Source organism: Pelecanus crispus, chromosome 3, assembly GCF_030463565.1.
Source record: "Pelecanus crispus isolate bPelCri1 chromosome 3, bPelCri1.pri, whole genome shotgun sequence".
Lineage (NCBI taxonomy): Eukaryota > Metazoa > Chordata > Aves > Pelecaniformes > Pelecanidae > Pelecanus > Pelecanus crispus.
The window spans coordinates 38,964,763-38,982,244 of record NC_134645.1 but is presented as its reverse complement, the minus strand read 5'-3'; the positions used below and the strand labels follow the sequence as shown (position 1 = coordinate 38,982,244).

Genomic DNA, 17,482 nt, shown 5'->3' with positions numbered 1-17,482 from the left:
AGTTTTTTGTTTTGGTTTGATTTTTTCCCCTCCTTTTTCAATGGCAATAAGAATCCATCTTCTGGACTCTCTCCTCAACCGGGCATTTCATCCCTCCTCCCCTGCCGAGCGCTTCTGTAACACACCCAGCCATGCCAGGAGGCAGCCCAGCTTCCCAATTTTAAGTTTTTCTCGCTTTATAAAGAGGAATCTGAGGCCTATGCTCAGTTTAAGGTAACTGAGCAAGTTTAAGGTAATGAGGTTAGCAGACCTCTGAAGGGTCTTTTCATTTATCTGAAAATGTCTTGCATTTGTGAAACATCGCCTAGGGAACTTTAACCTTTAGAGGATGCGTCAGGAGCTTCCGCTTAGCCCATCCCGATGGAGGGGGACAGCCAGACCTGCACAGGAGGGTACCCGGGATCCAACCTAGGAAACACAGCTTTGGTACAACCGACGTCCCACCACGGTGCCTCCTCTTGCCTGAAACCGGTCCTCTCGCCTCGCCGTCCTTTTTCCCCTGTGCTCCTAAACCTTCTTAATTCACTGCTCCGTAAAGTCATGTTTCTCTTTCAAACAAACAATAAAATGGCCTTGTGAAGCCGTGTCTGTTTGATGCTTGTATACGTGTATGCACACAAAGACACCACCACGTACATTAAATGCATTAAAATGTGTACACTGCCCAGCCTTCTAAATTGTATAATCCTACTGTAAGCAGTTTTTCATTCTCCGTTGATTAAAGTATTAGTACATAAAACATCTGTCAGCATAAAGATTAGGCAATGGGCTCGGACTCGCTCCGAAGGAAAGCAAACCACCAGCACAAATATCGCGCAAGCGAAATCCATCTCATGTAATATTAATCCTTTCATTGCCAGGAACCAACATTTTATTGGCATGAGGCAGCGGAAAGGAGAATTTGTTCGTTCGTTTGGCTCTGGCCAAGCTTAAATTTCACAAGGATGTTCTACTTATTTTTATCCTGATTCAATTGAAATCCTGCACTGAACTGACAGAAACATAAGGGGATGTAACACATGGGGTGAAGCACAAGGTAGAAAATACAGCATAGTGTTCTGTGTGGACTGTAATCAATGCAACAACCAAAATTTGATTTTTTGCCTTCTTTTCAGAGACAAAGCCAGAATCTATGCATTCCAGGAATGATTAAAAAGACCAAGAGGCTGGAACTTGACATGCATCATATGCAAAAACTAGTACTTGTTATTTATGAGAATGACAGTAAGATAAGAAATGCCTGGTTCATCATTACTCATCCACACCTCCAGCCTCTTCCTCACCTATCCTGGAGCTTCTATGGGGGATAAAAAAATCCCAAAGTTTTTGGTCACACCCAAAAAACTGCCCTTTATCTGTAAAACCCAACTAACAGCACTTTGCCATGACATGTACCCAATATGGAGGAATAGTGCAAGAATCAATAAGCTTGGTATTTCCTAACATTCAAGTATTTTACTACGCAACCTAAACAAACATTTTCATGGAGAGTTTGAATTTAAAGTTTCAATCATGTAAAATGGGACGTCATTATAGTTTTATGCCATCAGTGGAGCTGAACTTCAGCTCCACATGACAAATACCATCGCTGTAGCTACTTAAGCTGGCAGCAGGTGCTGCTGTCCCAAATATGTGGGGGCACTTGGAGCACCATCCTGCCTCCACCATGAGGGAGGCTCACAGAAGACCAGCTTACCTGCTCTTCAGGAAGACTCCTACCTTACAGAGCATCTCAAGAGAAGAGGTAGCAAAAGCCTTGTGCTGAATTTGGAGAGAAAGGGAGCAGAGCCTAGAAAAGCACACCACCGCACAGCTGCCCCCAGTGCGAAGTGGACATGATGTTGCGGGCGTGCTGGAAACAGCACAGCGTGACGGACCAGGACATCTGCTTGTTGCTCAAGTTAGAGCAGCAGCATTCACCTGACAATTTGGTGGAAAAGAAGAGTCATTGGGGTTTCCAGTCAAACTCAGGGGGTGGCAGTGATGTTCTTTTGTTTGTTTTTCCTTTAAGCAAGGATAAACATGAGGCACTTGTCTGACTTGGAAGGTTGCTTTCTTCTCCACCCCACCCTCCACCTTTTGTGAAGGACAGAAACCAGCTGCAGGAAATGGAGATGATTCAAAGCCTGTTAAAATGCAGATGATTCAAAAATTAACAGAGAATCTTTCACATGGAATATATTAAGCATATTGTGACCTTCTGCATCTGCAATTGGACAGAGACTATCAGGAATGTGGAAGCATCATGGTATTTAACACCCTATATCCAAAATAAGCTTGTACTTTTCACATGACTTCCAGAAGAAAGCTTCTGGCAGAACCCTAGAAGGCAGACTGCACTTCCCATCAGGACAAATACCTATTTGTAATCCCCCGCTGCCCATCAATTAGCTACAGTAGGATAATGCTAGTAGGCTACTGATCAAAAATGGAGAAGGGAAATGTCATAAAACTTCCAAAAAACAAACAAGAACAATATTTAGGAGTGCCAGCATTACTCATGATGCTGAATTAACTTATTTTTAGGAGGAGGAGGTTATCAAAGAAGCACAAGTTAAAAAGGGTCTTCCAAAATCACAGACCCCGACATTGCAGCTGCAATCACAGCATCTACTTCATATACAGAAGAAACCAGAACAGATATGGAGAAAGACACTGCAATACATTATTTTGATTATTTTATTTTTTTTTTAATCTTCAAAATTTTCTGCCTTGAGACAGGAATGCATGATAGATAGAAATGGCTCAAACATCTTCACATGAAACACTCTTAATCATAATTCATTCACAATTATTTTTCTAAAACATCTACAGTTACATAATCCCACCCATTTCCATCCATTATCACAGATTTAATTATTTGTTAAACAGTAGTTGCCAGCAATTGAAAGCTGTAAGGCTTTTTGCATATTAGTAGAGTCTTCTGAACTACAAACACAAGAATAACACAACTATAACTCTCACTTTACATGGCAACCCCAGGTGGCAGATGTTCCAAAAAGAAATGTGTTGCTTATGTGGAGTTCATAAAAAAGACAAAGAGAGCTCTGTGCCTCGTTAGCTCTAAAATCCTTCCTCCTTTACTAAGATTACTCTCTACACCTACAGCATATTCCTCACTTGGAACCAGGTACTTTGATGAGCTGACCTTTATCTTCCATTGCTGCTATTTGGCAAATTTGCAAGTCAGGCATACTAGAGCTCTCCAGTAAAACTCTATGTACAGAGCACAGTTTAAACAGATGGGTTGCTTGGAATCTGTATCTCCCTCCATCTGAAGGGAACTACTTTGAGGTTTTCTGGAACTGTTGTAAACAAGAGGATTTTTTTTTTTTATATATATATATGTGTGTATATATATATTTATATATTTTATATATAAATGTTCTAAATGTCCTTTGGGAGTCCATTTGTTTTTATCTTTCCAAATGATGACTAAATACCTGATCTGTAGCATTTCTCCTGAGAAGATACTAGTAAGGGAATGACAGTTTTGATGCACTTTGGAATGGCACAATCACGTAAACGCTTGCACAATTAAGACTTATGAACTCATCCAAAGTTTCTAAACATGATATTCTAACTAAGAACTAAAATACCAGCACAATGCAGCAAGTTAAAAAAGAAAATTCTATGTAATCAAAATATAAACAAGTACATAGGAAATGGATATCTGTCAGTAAATCTGTATCTTTTTAAAGTAGGAAACATATGCGCTTCAGAAAAAAAATGTAGCTATCTGACAAACTTCATAAAAAAAGTACTTTCCAAATGCATAACAAATGCCAAGATATCCCGTAACTGGCCAGGTATAGCCACATGAGAGCTGCATGGCTTAGAGCAACCCGGGAAGGGGTGGGGTGGAAACAAAAATCACAAAAATAATAGATCAGCAAGTCTAGGAAAAAAAAAAAAAATCACATCATCATCTAAATTACTGTATGCTTATATCACAACTGCTAAAGGAGCTGGGGAGGGGGGGAAATAGAGACTGCAGTTTAATGATTCTTAGAGTTACCTCTAAAAATTCAGAAGAAAAAATTATCAACTTAATATACTAATCCTAAGCACCAATTTAATAATTTAAGTTAACTGTATTTATATTTCTCCTACTAGGGATGGAGCAAGTTCTGCTTGAAGGCTTAAAGTTTAACTCTGGAGCCCATCTGACTTCTGTGTTCTTGCCATGCTTTCTCTGCTGTTCACATCAAAGTCACTGTAAAGACTCTCTTAAGTTTCAAACTCTAGGCAAGCAATTCTTTGAAGAGACAATTACGTCCTACAGTTCAAATCAACTTTCAGGTCATGAAAAGTGAAACATGCCAGTATTTGGTTAGTCATTAAATAATTTGTGAAAATGGAACAGCCAACACCGTTCCTCGACAGGATTTGCCTTAGAACTAGCAGCACCCAGGGCAGACCAACTGCAAGCACATCCAAACTCCACTAGGAATTAGTAGTGTTAGAAAATTGCATACACGTTAGATCAAGAAGGCATCGCCATACACGTGGCATCGCTATATTGTTTTTCCTCTATTTTTCTCATTAAGAAAAAAAAAAGGAAAACAGCCCTACAAAGACCTTTTTTGGTTCGTTGTTTGTTTTGTTTGTCTTCGCACCTGGAAAAAGCAGCACAGTACTCCCCAGCTGGAACAGCTCAGCGCTTCCCACCAGCTTAGTTCTTTCAGAAAGCACTTTCACATAGTTAAGGTGGTCTACTTCAGCTAATTCTCAGAGCTAACCTTTTTTCCAGTATATATTTCATGCCACATCCTGACAGCGATTTCAGAACTGAAATGGATCTATGGTAATGTCCACTACTAACTGTGACCAGATCTTGACACAGATCATCAAGCCAGGCCCTTGGGATGGTTCCACACATTGAACTGAAGCTCAGACTAAAAATCTCACTGAAACTCAAAAGCTGGAGTGGTCATGAATCTCAGCTACTTTTCCCTATTTGAACCCTCACCCTGTAACGAAAGCACGCACACCAAGGGAAAATAACAACTGCCTGAGCTGGGAGCGTTAAGACACAGGTGAGTTATCTGGCTGCTCTTCAGTAACCGTGGACTCGCTGTGCTCCTCGCTCGTCTCGTTGGAAGGCTCCTCGTAGCCTGCCTCAGCGGGATCCAGGCTGCTCCCCTCGCTTTGCTCCTCGCTTTGCTCTTCACTGGCCTCCGCAGACTGCTCCAAGTTGCTCTCCAAAGAAGCTGGAGAGCTGCCAGTTACGCTTTCGTTTTGGTTCATTTCATTAAAAGGTTGTGGGAGAGGTGCAGGAGACTGTACAGCATTTTCCCTAGCAGGGATGGGCACTTTGGTTGCACCAACGTCTACGACAATGTCATTTTGTGGTAGAGTTACCTTCTCCACAAGTTTCCATTGAATAATACTCATGTCTTTCCCTCCAGTTGAAATCAAGTGACCATCGCTATGGGTGAAGCTGACATTTGTCACATGACTACTGTGAGCGCTGTATTTGTGACTTGGAGCCTATTGAAAACAAGCAGAAAGATAAATCACATGCTTGACTAGAAAAGCACATGATACTGAAACCAAATACTACTACTTTTGCTTTGCCCTTCAAGAGAGCTCTTTATTCACCTAAGAGTGAAGAACTGTATTTATATTAGGTTTCCCCCCCACAATACATCCTCTCTTTGTAAGGCTTGTAACTTGGGACAGATTTAGATCTTTATGCAAAAAGTAATGGACTTAACACCAAGGCCAGCCAACAGAAAGCATCAAGCCTCTGCTCCAGAACTTAAGGATAACTATCGCCACTTCACTTTTAGGTATATATATAAACTTAACGGGGAAAACCATGCTTTTGTCCCTAGCACTGTTCTCAGATGTAAATGAGCTATTTCGTTGCCAGGTTCCAAAATGACTGAGCTGGAAGCAGGTGTCTGGCAAGGAAAGCTTCATGCAATGCAAACAGGCACATAGACTAGACTGGTCTAGACTTACCTTTGGCTTGGAACAGGGATACTGAAAGAGATGGACCTTACAAAAATCATCAGCAACTGCTATCACTTTTCGGTTATGGGATCTGACAAGGGCATTTATGTCTGTCCCATCTGATCCTTCAGGCCAAACTCCTAGGAGAGATTAGAGCAGATATTCAGTGATGGTAGTTTCAGAAACAAATTAAAAGGCAATCCACAAATAAAAATAAAATCTATAAAGCTGTGAGAAAAGGCAAGCTTAACAAAAGGTAAATAAGATATTCAACTGGAAAATGGAATACGCATTGCATTAAATGTCATTAATATTTTGCTAGTCTAATGCTGCCACCCCACCTCCTGTTCCCCCAAAGCCACAGCCTTGGCCAGGATAACCTCTCAGGCTTGATACATTTCCTGTTCAAAACCTCAGTGTTGTTAAAGCTTATCTTAAGTTTGCTGCTAAAACTGGCAACTCTTAATTTAATACTTTCACTCATGCACAAACATTTTAAAAGCAAGACTGATGCTGAAGCATGGAACAAGCCCAGGTACCGTACATTATGCACAGATTTCTTTTGGTTTTATTTTAAATCTAGAGCAATTTTTAGGATTTGCACGATTCAAACGAGACAACTGATTGATGACACTTTGCACAGAAACCCAGCCTGTACAAGTTTCATAGATGTAAGTGCTGTCAAGTGCTTAAGTACAATTCAATATGCTTTTAAGTGAAAAGAATGACACAGATATGTCTAGACAAAAGAATAACAACATTGCCTGGATGAAAAGCAGTGAACAAATTGGGGAGGGGGGAGGCTCTAACTTTTAACAAAAAATAAAGATCCTAGAGATTCCCATAACTAAACTGATGATTCACATCTGCAAGAAAAACTAACAAGAGGTAAGCAAGGGGTTATAAGATACTAATTTATGCCAAAGGTACCTTATTTTTACAGCTCAGACTCGGGTTTCTGATTAGGTCAGGAGTTAGGAGGAATTTCCCCCCCTCAAATTTCAGCCCCCACCCCGAAAAACTGTGTATCCAATTGACTGACAGGGATGTCCATTATCAGATACGAAAATATCTTCTTCTCCCCTTACAATCACTGACTTTGGTAAAACAAAAACCATGTGCTGTCTACTATTTTATACAGCACAACATGCCGACTTAGAATTGCCGTATCTTTTTCAAACTCCCACACTCTCTCTTCTTGGTTTTAAGCAAAATGGCAAATAGCAGTTAACTTTAAAGTTGTTTTTTTCTATTCTTCAGTGGGTGGAGTAAGAACTTTATTTTCTCTGAAGAATAACAAAGGCAAATTGTTAAGCTTGTTACAATGCCAATAAGCTACGTTGTAGGTAATTTACTAAATAAAGACATGAAATGCTAAGGAAAGTATTCAGAAACATTTTAGCGCTCTCACATCAATGAAATCAAACTGAGAAATATGTACTATTTCAGAATTTTCAAGTAGCTCAAAATGAATGAATTTTAACTTTCTCCTGCATTCTATACATAAAATACTGTCATCAGGTGGGAGTAATAAATGAACTTCAAATCAGTTTCCTGAAGTTTCAGCCACCACCTTAGGCAGACTGTGCCAAACAGTTATGCTACTTCCTCTTCTTTTTAATTTAAGATTAAGACGACTAATATTCAAGATTGCATCTCTTATTAGACATCTTTTGGTGTTCACAAATTCTTTTAGCAGCTCTAAAGGTAAGACAACACTTTGTCATAAGACAGCAGGATTTGCTCTGAATGCATCGGGCAAACATGGAAAAAACCAAGACATTAATATGACCAAGTTCTTAGTTCTTAATAACTGTAAAAATAACACAACACACAAAATAATAGAACTTGGTTATTAGGTACAACAGCAGCACTTCAATTTTAATAAATTCTGCTAGCCAGCAGTAAGCCACTCAAAAGAATCTGCTCAGACAAAAGTGTGGGAAATGTGCAGTAAATGAGAGTGACTTCAAGTGCTTGGGGTGCAGACTGATGATACTGCTGAGCCAATATAGTAATATCAGCTGCCAAAAAGAAGCAATGCTATTCTCATCTGAACCATGCATTTCCATCCTTTTTCTTCTCCTGACAACAGTGCAATACCTGAGCCTACGGGCACACTATCCACAGAGCTAAATTAGTAAAACACATACCTCAAAAGCCAAAATCCCATAAACTTAACCCTCTTTCCTGAACATCAAAGTGAGCAGCCCCCAGCTTGTTTGGATCCCTGAGCCAGCTGAACCTCAGGTCAAAGCCAGACTTCTCCTTTGGGCAGCAAATATCTGCTAGTTTGGCTTAGCTGCACTGTCTGATTTAATGGGAAAATACTTGCCTTTGTCTGAGACCAAGCCATAATTTTAAAATTCTGCAAAGGGTGTCAGACTACCAGACAACATAAAATTAAAGCATGATGAATCTTGGCTAGGAAGTTTAAATATATTCTGTTCTGCCCCAGAATAACATCACATTATCTGCTTTATCTACTTCACTCCCAGGTCCTCTGGCACACTGAAGATCTTGATAGCAGTTGAGACTAATTAAACTTAATCCAGAGTGGTTAAAGTTTGTATTAATCCAAAAGAGAATGCAGATGGCATCAACAGACTTATCCACTTTTTAAAAACAAAAAGTAAAAAGGCTTCTCAAAACTGGTTATGGGAACTGTTCATCTCCAGCCTTGCCCCAGTCACCAGTAGCTTCTATGCGACAGCTGTTAAAGAGACAAAGCCAATGGTCTAGATGTGAAACCAAACTCTGCATTCCCACACCTCATCTCCTTAGGTCAGGAGCAAAGGACACTTCCGGGAAAGCACTGGGATTCAGACAGCTGCTCCCTTTATTCTGTCTGCTCTACCACCAAACATAGTGGTGAAAGTTCAGTAGCAGCAGAGCCACTGACTGCTACCTCCACGATTCTGGTAGGTTTAAGTACTCTCCACAAAATGTAAAAGGGCTTCAACTCCAAGGCTATTCCAGAAGGAATATTCAGTCCTTACAAGGTGTTTTCATTGCTCCTGGAGAAAGACGCATATTAGTGTCAAACAGAGAGTTTTGCTTTTCACTTTCTCTAGCGCCTCCTGAATCTTCTGATACTCCATTTTAAAAAAAGGCATTTGTGTTGCACTATTATTTCAGTCGCAGTAGCAAAGACAGTGAGGAAACAACTGCTGTGGACCAATTCCTTGTCAGCGTAGGCTTACATGCACAGAGCATCAGGAGGAAACAGCCATCCACTCTCTACTTCACCCAGACGGACTGAATAAAAACAAACATGTACACAACCTGGTTCACAGTTCTCAGGCTGATGGGAGCCAGTATTTTCACCGAACTAGCAATAAGCAACAGTAATCAGATCCAGAAACAGCATGCTCCTGTTTATTTCTGCTACCTACCTCAAGCTCCAAACAACTCAAAAATATTTACGCAGTTTATCAACCAGTCAACTTCCTTCTCTGAGCCCTTTATTTTCCCTGCTTTACCTCAGATCTTTGGTACCCAGAAAGAAAATCAAGCCTGGTTATAAAGCACCAAATGCCCTCCACCCACAAATCAAGTGCAATCCTTTAAGACTACTTGCCCATTAAGCACATGACAGTCCTAAAATATGCATGATAGGTGTCAGAAGCTACAGAAAGCACTCAGACTTAACTGATTTTCTTCCACCCTGCATATGAACTGATATTCAAAGTTGAACTCCTAGTAGCTGTGAAGAAAAGACTCGTAGACCTAACCCTCACCTCTAAAGAATTTGCTGATTTACCTGCTTTTGATGTTTCCAGCAACATGAAGCACAGAGGCAGGTATTTGATCTCAGGGGTGGAAGCAAGACATTCAGCATCCTGCTCACACAACTTGGTTTTACAACACTGACAAGCTGAACCACACTTTTCAACCCCTCACAGAGGGGCTCCTCATTTATGGCCAACAGAGCTGCCTTCAGAAAAAGCAGTCTGAATTGTTTGGCCACAGTCTCAAACTGTACTATTAAAATTGGATCTGTCAGCTTTGTAAATTTTTTTGTACATTTAAAAAATAAACGACTAGGTGAAGAATCTGTTTAATCTTTAAAGCATTTTTACTCTTTAGAAGCAGTGTATATTACTCATGTTTGACTGCAGGTATCAAAGTGCTGTCATGATTTTAAATCGTGAACTATAACCTACAGTCTTCTTCCTATTCCAAAACAAGGTAAGCAAAGGAGAATGCACGTGCCATATGAGCACTTTAAAATACCAGCTTTTTGCTTCAGTGCCTCCAAAATTGATAGCCTAAAATGACAGCAGAAAAATCAAATCCCAAACTTCAAGACTAAATAGAAATCAATTATATACTGTCTATAGAGCATCCAGTGCTCTGTATCACAGACAAGTATTGTAGTCAGTCTCTTTCGTCTGTCATCTCAGCACCATCCTCAATAATCATTAACAGCGCATTTCTAACGACAAATTGAAGCAAAAGAAAACACAAAAGCAGAGTGTCAACAGCTTAAAAGCAAAATAAACGATGCTTACCAAACACCTGGAAGCCTAGCACACAAGTGTATGTCGTCCAATCTATATCCTTACAGTCAGAACGATTCCTGATTAGCTTACAGCCACTTGGAATGTCCCCTGTAAAAAAAAGGTGAGTTATGCCACGTAATTTTATTTGATATGTGTGCTCTTTGAAGGTGCTAAGACAGCAAATAAACACATCTTAAAAACAATTTGGAATCACACTGTAGAGGCCAAGACAGACCAGTACCTTTACCAAATTCCAGATACTTGAAGCTTCGCTTGGTATTTAAAAGTCACATTTACTTCTCATTTCCCTCTTCAGATCAGTGTACCTTGAAAACACTTCCCTGCAGCTTGGGTCCCCTGCTACCTACTCTACAAAATGCTTTAACAGAGTCTGTAATAGAATAATTTCTCCTTCCTAACAGCTCCATTGATGTGCTAAAACTCAATCAATCATTCAGGAAGCTCTGCTTTTAAAACAGTGAGAAATTACTACCAGAGGAGCCTTAGACTGCTTTTCTACTTCTAACTAGGAAAGGAAAGATTGTTTCCTAAAAGAATGTCCATCTTTCAATACACCAGCCCAGTACTAATTGGTCACAGATCTTTGCTTCCCTATACAGGCAATTATAAACACCAGTGTGTCCTTCTGGTAGACTGAGATATTCCACCATCCAGATTTGAAACCTGAGATATCACAGGCAGAAAGAACATATTAAGGTGACAGATACTCAAACTGATGGCTCTTCTTGCCTGTACAGGAACAGAACTACAGTCCTCTTTGATCTTGTTAAAACCACAGGAAGACAATAATACAAAAAACAATTTACACACGGACTGATATGCACTACGCACGTTGAACTTTTGACATAACCACTATGTATTAAATTCATTTTTTCACATATTAAAAAAAGACAAACACAAAAAGATTATTACCACTAACTCATTAAAGTAGCAGTATTGCTTTGCTTAGTTTTCAACACCACCAGCCAAGATAAAGTTTAGAAAAAGAAACCCCAGAACAGAACAGTGGCACAGACCCACTGATTTTATTCACCCAAAATAACTGACACTGTTGACACTAATTAGACAACCTTATAAATTATTTTCAATCTACAGAACTTTGGGCCAACATCAAAACGCAGTGCCACTTGTTCTGTAAATTCTATGCTGTTAAACTGATTTATGACCTTGTAAAGAAGTGAGCTATATTTGGCATTGCCATTAGGTAATACTCAGCTCTGAATAACATCAAGGTATCAGGTTACACCAGTTCAAATTGGTTCCTTTGTCAGTAAGCATTTGGTACAGTCCTGATCAAACACACTCTCCTAAATATTCTGACAGCTTATACATACTTCTGTTTCCAACGTATTTAATTTCATACTTACAGTATAGTATTTCATAGTCTCCTGAGTTTGACATTATATACTTGTTGTCTGGGGACCAGTCAAGGTGTGTAATATAGCTGGAATGTCCCTGGAGAAGAACGCAGTAACACCAGTGTGAAACACGTATTTTAATTCAAACAGAAGCAGAAGTTGCGCCCACAGATGGGACAGCTAACAGCAGAAAAGCACCTCCCCACCCACGCCAGGTCTGCTGCAATTCACTTGTGCTCCTTTAAAGGCTCCTTACTCTCCAAGTGCCACACTCACTAACAGCTAAACACACACCGGCTGGGCATCGTGCCTCTTCCACCGCACCGTGGATTCGTCACTTGTAAACAGTGTTGTCCCTCTCGGACCCCAGAACGATTTACTCCTAGAAGGCACACTGCTAAAATATGGATAAACTCACACTTGTACTTGAATTAAGAAAGTATACATTGCTACTAATTGAGAAAGGCGAGTAACTGACACAGCACCTTTAGATTCCATCACAAAAGTGACAGATAGGACTCTCATTTCTCTGTCCATTCAAAATAATTCCCATTAAATGCACGCACATTCAAATAACCTTTGCTCATCCTAAAAACTTAGGATACCTTGGTTAACAACCATTACGTAAAACTGCAAGGATGGGCGTTACAGGAATACACTTGTAAGCTTTTTGAAAGTTTCTGCTGTGCTTCTTACACTGCATACATGCTAGTGCCAGCTTCGAACAGCGTCTTCCCTGTAGGCACAGGGTCATCTATATAAGAATCAAAACACTTTGGTCTAATTGGTTAGTTATCACCATCAAGAGCACACTGAGGGCGAAACACCCATCTTTGATTTTAAGGGAGAAGCTAAATGCAGCTGTCAGAATATTTTTCCTGTGCATGAACTTTTTTCTTGGTAATAATAATAATAGTAATAATAAAGATATGAGAGGCTCCAGAGAAGCCACAAATTTGTGTAAGGTAGTAATAAATCATTTCTCTGTAAAGGAAAGGGTAGGAAATTAGTAAAAGTGATGTCCATTTCACTCTTTCCTTCTTCCACCCTTCCATTTCTTCCTACTGCTCCCCTTCCCCTTATAAGGCCACCCATTTTCTCCCCTTCCCAGTCATTCTGCCACGCAACAAAACACAATTTTCTCGACTGACGGATGCCAATTCATTTCCCTCTCTCGGTGGGCGTTACGAAGATGGTGTCTCTCGGCCCCCCTGCAAGGTCTCTTGGCCCAGGCTGCACCCACCGTGCTAAGGCCACGCTGGAGCGCGGCGCTGCCTGCCGCGCTGCCCGCCACGCCAACTTCCTCTGTAAGGGAACTCTAAGAGATGCTGATTGCTTCCAGAATTACATGAAGAAATACACCCATGTCTGTCTCCCTGTCCCTGGGTTCTCTGTGAGAGACTGCAAAAACATTTAGGAGAAAAGCTAGCCTTTAAGATTTATTTACTTATGAACTAGTCTCTGCCTCAAGCAGAGGAACTGTGTATTGACATAAGTACTTTGCAGTCATGGGTGGATATATGATATCGACATGCAAACTTGGTATTTGGGGGGGGTGGGGGGGAAGCACCATTGGCTAGGATATTTTCTCCCCCCCTCTTATTTTCCAAGTCTTCAAATTTGCAAGCAAACTCCAACATGGAAAAGAATTGGTCAGTCATTTACTAAATCCTGCCAGACATTTGGCAGCTGTTAAAATTCCTGGGGGTGGTGGGGGAGGGAACAAAGCAATTGGCCAGGGGGCTCCATGCTGCAAAATCCCTTCAGGCAAGCGATCACCAAATGATGAACTGGAACATAACATTGTCGTAATATTTTCAATAGGATGAGCTCAATTTGTATTAAAATCTTTCTTCGGAAGCTGCCCACTGATAAGGCAACATTTTACTCTTTCCTGTTCTGTACCTTTATACAGAATGAACATAATTATTCATGCTATCACTGGCTAGTAAAACTATGTGGCTAAATGGAAACCCTCTCCTTCATTGGCAATGTTTATCTGTTTCAGACTTAAGTGGTGAAAGGGCCAAAATGCCCACAGCCTATGGGATGGGCACACTACTTATTTCAGGTTAAGTCCAGCGTATCAAATACTTCGGTGTGGCTGCCCATGTGGCTTTCACCCCACAGCCCTCTCAGTAAGTGCGTGGCACTCGCTGCTTCTTTGCTAACAGGTATCTCCGATGTAAGACATAGACTGCCCCAGCTACCTCGGAGCTGCTGACACGCTGGAAGTTCATAACCCAGCCCGTACCTTCACATTGCTGTCTGCATAGCTGGAGCCCTCAAAAAACAGCTGCAAAAGTCAAAACGGTTGTTTCGGCTTATCCAAAATACTTCTGATCACAACCAACACCATCCCTCACTGTGGAAACACGCTCACAGCTCAGAGATTCGTCTCTCCGGCAGCAGCAGACAGCCTGGTTGTGACTGAAAGGGGATTTAAATGTAACAGTGGGCATACAGCCCATAATGCACAAGCCGATGCTGGTTCAGTAGATCAAATCCTTCTGAAAGTATGCAAATAATGTATTCCAAGTTGGAAGAAACAACCAGAAGTTGATACCGGGAGGACCGAGTCATACTACGCGGAGGTCACCCGCAAGGCTACTGAATGACAGAACACCAGAAGGACGCGGTGCCGGCACCTAAGCGCAGCCCGGAGAGTGCTCCGGGTCCCGAGCACGCCTGGGCGCCTCCCTGCTCAGCATCAAGCTGGCACGGACCCGCCAGCGCGCTGGCGGGCAGCAGAGGGGAGGCGCGGGGCACGTGAAACTCGATCGGCAGCGTTAGCTCTGGTCAGCTAACACGCTGCTGCCTTCTGCGCAAGCTGGAGCCATCAGGGGAGCTCAGCCCTGACAGAAACCAGGTTGCTAATTTTGGCTGCTACATGCAGTCCCTGAGACCGACAAAAATGGTTAACAGAAATCTGCTTTGAAGCCTTAACGCTTCTGCCTGCATATAACAACGCTCGTTTCTCCCATCCCAATTTTTACAAACCTCTTTCCTGCCAAGGCCGAGGGACAGACAGACATACAGGTGCTGGTTTAAATTACAATATGCTCTCTCCTGATACATAATACATACAATACACAGAAAGAAATGATCTCATACATCTTCAAAGAGCTCACAGAGACCCTGAAGTACATAGTAAGCTAAATACTACATAGGCTAAGATCAGCCATCTCAAGTGATTTTATCTTTTATGTTAAAAACTAAGTGATGGGGTGAAATGTTATACTGAGGTGCTGCTGTCCCCACCAGCCCCACTGGGTCCCCGGTCTGACCTCCCTGTGGGCTCACTGCCTGAGCTCCTCGGGAAGGCTGCAGACCCAATTTCTCATCTCACGACCATTGTGCCATCAGCTAACCCCCGTCATCACCACCCTTCTTGGGGGCTGCAGGATGCCCTGGCTCACCGTGCACCACAACCCTGCCATCGAGGAGTCTCCAGCACACCCAACAGCCTTCCATCCCAGCCACATCCCACGCCAGCGCCAAGCCCTCCCTGCCAGCCTGCACACCACAGGGACAGAGCAAACCCACCGCTGCTGACCGCCCTGGCAGCCCCGTGCCCCCAGCAGCAGCTGGACCCAGGCTGCTCTGCACCCCCGTGCTCTAGCAGCACGGGGTGTCCTCAGCCAAATGATGGGTAGAAATCTCTCAAAGACACCATACATGGCACTGAAGGACTGGCTAATGCCTCTTCGTTTCTCCCTAACTAACAGTTTGCGCTGCAAGTCTTGCATCAAAGGTTGTAGAAAAATAATACTACTACTAATGATTAAAAAAAAAAATCTAATAAATAAATAAATAACACCACCCCCCCCACCCCCCAGTATAGCCTTATGGTCCCCTGTGAAGACCACCCCCCTCACCCCCCAGTATAGCTTTATGGTCCCCTGTGAAGCTATTTTTATGATATCATTTGCAAATCCCATTAAGGTTCAGATGTTCTTTATGTAAATATTCCCACTAACCTAAAGAGACAGCTGAACCTAAGGCCAGGATGTTAGATAACTAAACACTTAAGGCAAAAAAAATTATGTCTTTTTAGCACTGGGATAACCTCATGTAAGTGTAAGGACTAATACAACCCCCACTATTTGTGCTACACTTACCTTTATTTACCCTGTGCCAGAAATTTATTGTTAATGTATCCCCCAATTCCAAATTTTGTAGTAACAATTACAGCTGAAAATAGTGCATATTTGCAACCTCTAAAATGGCATATTCTAATGAAATTCTACCATCTAATGTTATGTTGGTCCAAGGAATACTTTACCAACACGGGGAAAATACCTCCAAACAATTGTAATATTTTCCTTGAAAGAGTTTCAGCATACAGGTACAAGGCATTTCTCCATCTTACTACTAATTTCCCATTTGAAAGAAAAAGTCAATAGTCTGAGAAATTAGTCATATTTGATACAAAGTGTTCACCTAACACTAATGGTTGCAGTACCCATCAGACTGAAGTTTAAAATCAATCAAATGCTGAAAAAAAACCCCATAAAACCTATAACCAAAACTAAAAGCGGAAAAGCACTAACCCAGAAACAGTTCCACTGCTTAACACCTTAGCGTATGTATAACATCAAAATGCAAGAACTGCTGATTATATTTGCTCCAAAACTTACAGTGCATTTTCCGTATCTGCTATACTTTCTTCCATTTTCTGTTACTACGTAGAGGTAAATAAAGTTGTCATGGGATCCAACTGCAAGTAAGGTGCCATCTGCAACACAAAATATTAGATATAAATTAACAGAATGTTTGTTTTCCAAATTTTAATGATTTGAGATTTATCACTAAGACAATAGTCTCAATTAAACTACTGCTTACAAATTGTATTTAAGGATACATAATTGTTTACATTATGTTGTTTTTCAGTCAGTATCCGTTTATTTGCGCGTATGGTTTTGGGGCAAGTTCTTTCGCTCCTTTTTTTTAAGTAAGTGTCCAATGGACAGGGTGTAAATCCTCAGATTGCACTGGATTTCTGGAAATTGTCAACAGCTGGCAGGCTTGAGTTTTCTGCATCACAAAAAATGCAGAACAGTATTTACTCTATAGTTAGCTTAGCTCTGGAGGGGGGACTGCATATAAATCAGCACTAAATAATGTCTAAAGAAGTGGAGCATTCAAACATTATATACAGTTTTCTAACTTGTGTTGTTTCCATTTAGAAAAAAAGTACGTGGACAACAGTTGCCTTGAATCAGGATCAAACACCTCTAGTGTCAATGAACATTAGTGCTTTAAAATAAATTGTTGCGCTTGGCAGACGTGGCAGCAGTAGAGGAACATTCTGCCCACTGACATGTCATGTTATCCAAAAGCAAACAAGAAACAGATTTATGACAGTGTTCTCCCATCCAGTTTTAACAGAGAGGAGTCATCCTCCGATGATCTGTCATGTCATGTCTGAACAAGAGACTCAATACTGGCTTGGAGTCCATGTAAACGCATAGCAAATACTTTACAAACAGCTCTGAGTTTCAGACAGACCTGAGCTTAGTTTTCTGGTTGTGTATTAATAAACTTGAAAATTAACCAAGAAGTACATAAAAATATCACTGAAATAGTAAGCTTTTTACACACTTTCCTGTTAACCTGTCAACTATTTAGTTGAGA

General features: G+C 41.1%; 1 protein-coding gene across 1 annotated transcript in view; it reads right to left on the bottom strand.

Annotated features, from left to right (window-relative positions):
• Positions 1 to 4,853: 4,853 nt before the first annotated feature.
• Positions 4,854 to 17,482, bottom strand: part of EML4 (EMAP like 4) — a 95,303-nt gene continuing 82,674 nt past the window's right edge. The window contains exons 20-24 of the mRNA XM_075706694.1: positions 16,486 to 16,583; positions 11,855 to 11,942; positions 10,476 to 10,574; positions 5,971 to 6,101; positions 4,854 to 5,493 (exon numbers count right to left, since the gene is read on the bottom strand). Coding sequence (XP_075562809.1) covers positions 5,029 to 5,493; positions 5,971 to 6,101; positions 10,476 to 10,574; positions 11,855 to 11,942; positions 16,486 to 16,583 — 881 coding nt within the window. The 3' untranslated portion in view covers positions 4,854 to 5,028. The remainder of the gene's footprint in view (positions 5,494 to 5,970; positions 6,102 to 10,475; positions 10,575 to 11,854; positions 11,943 to 16,485; positions 16,584 to 17,482) is intronic.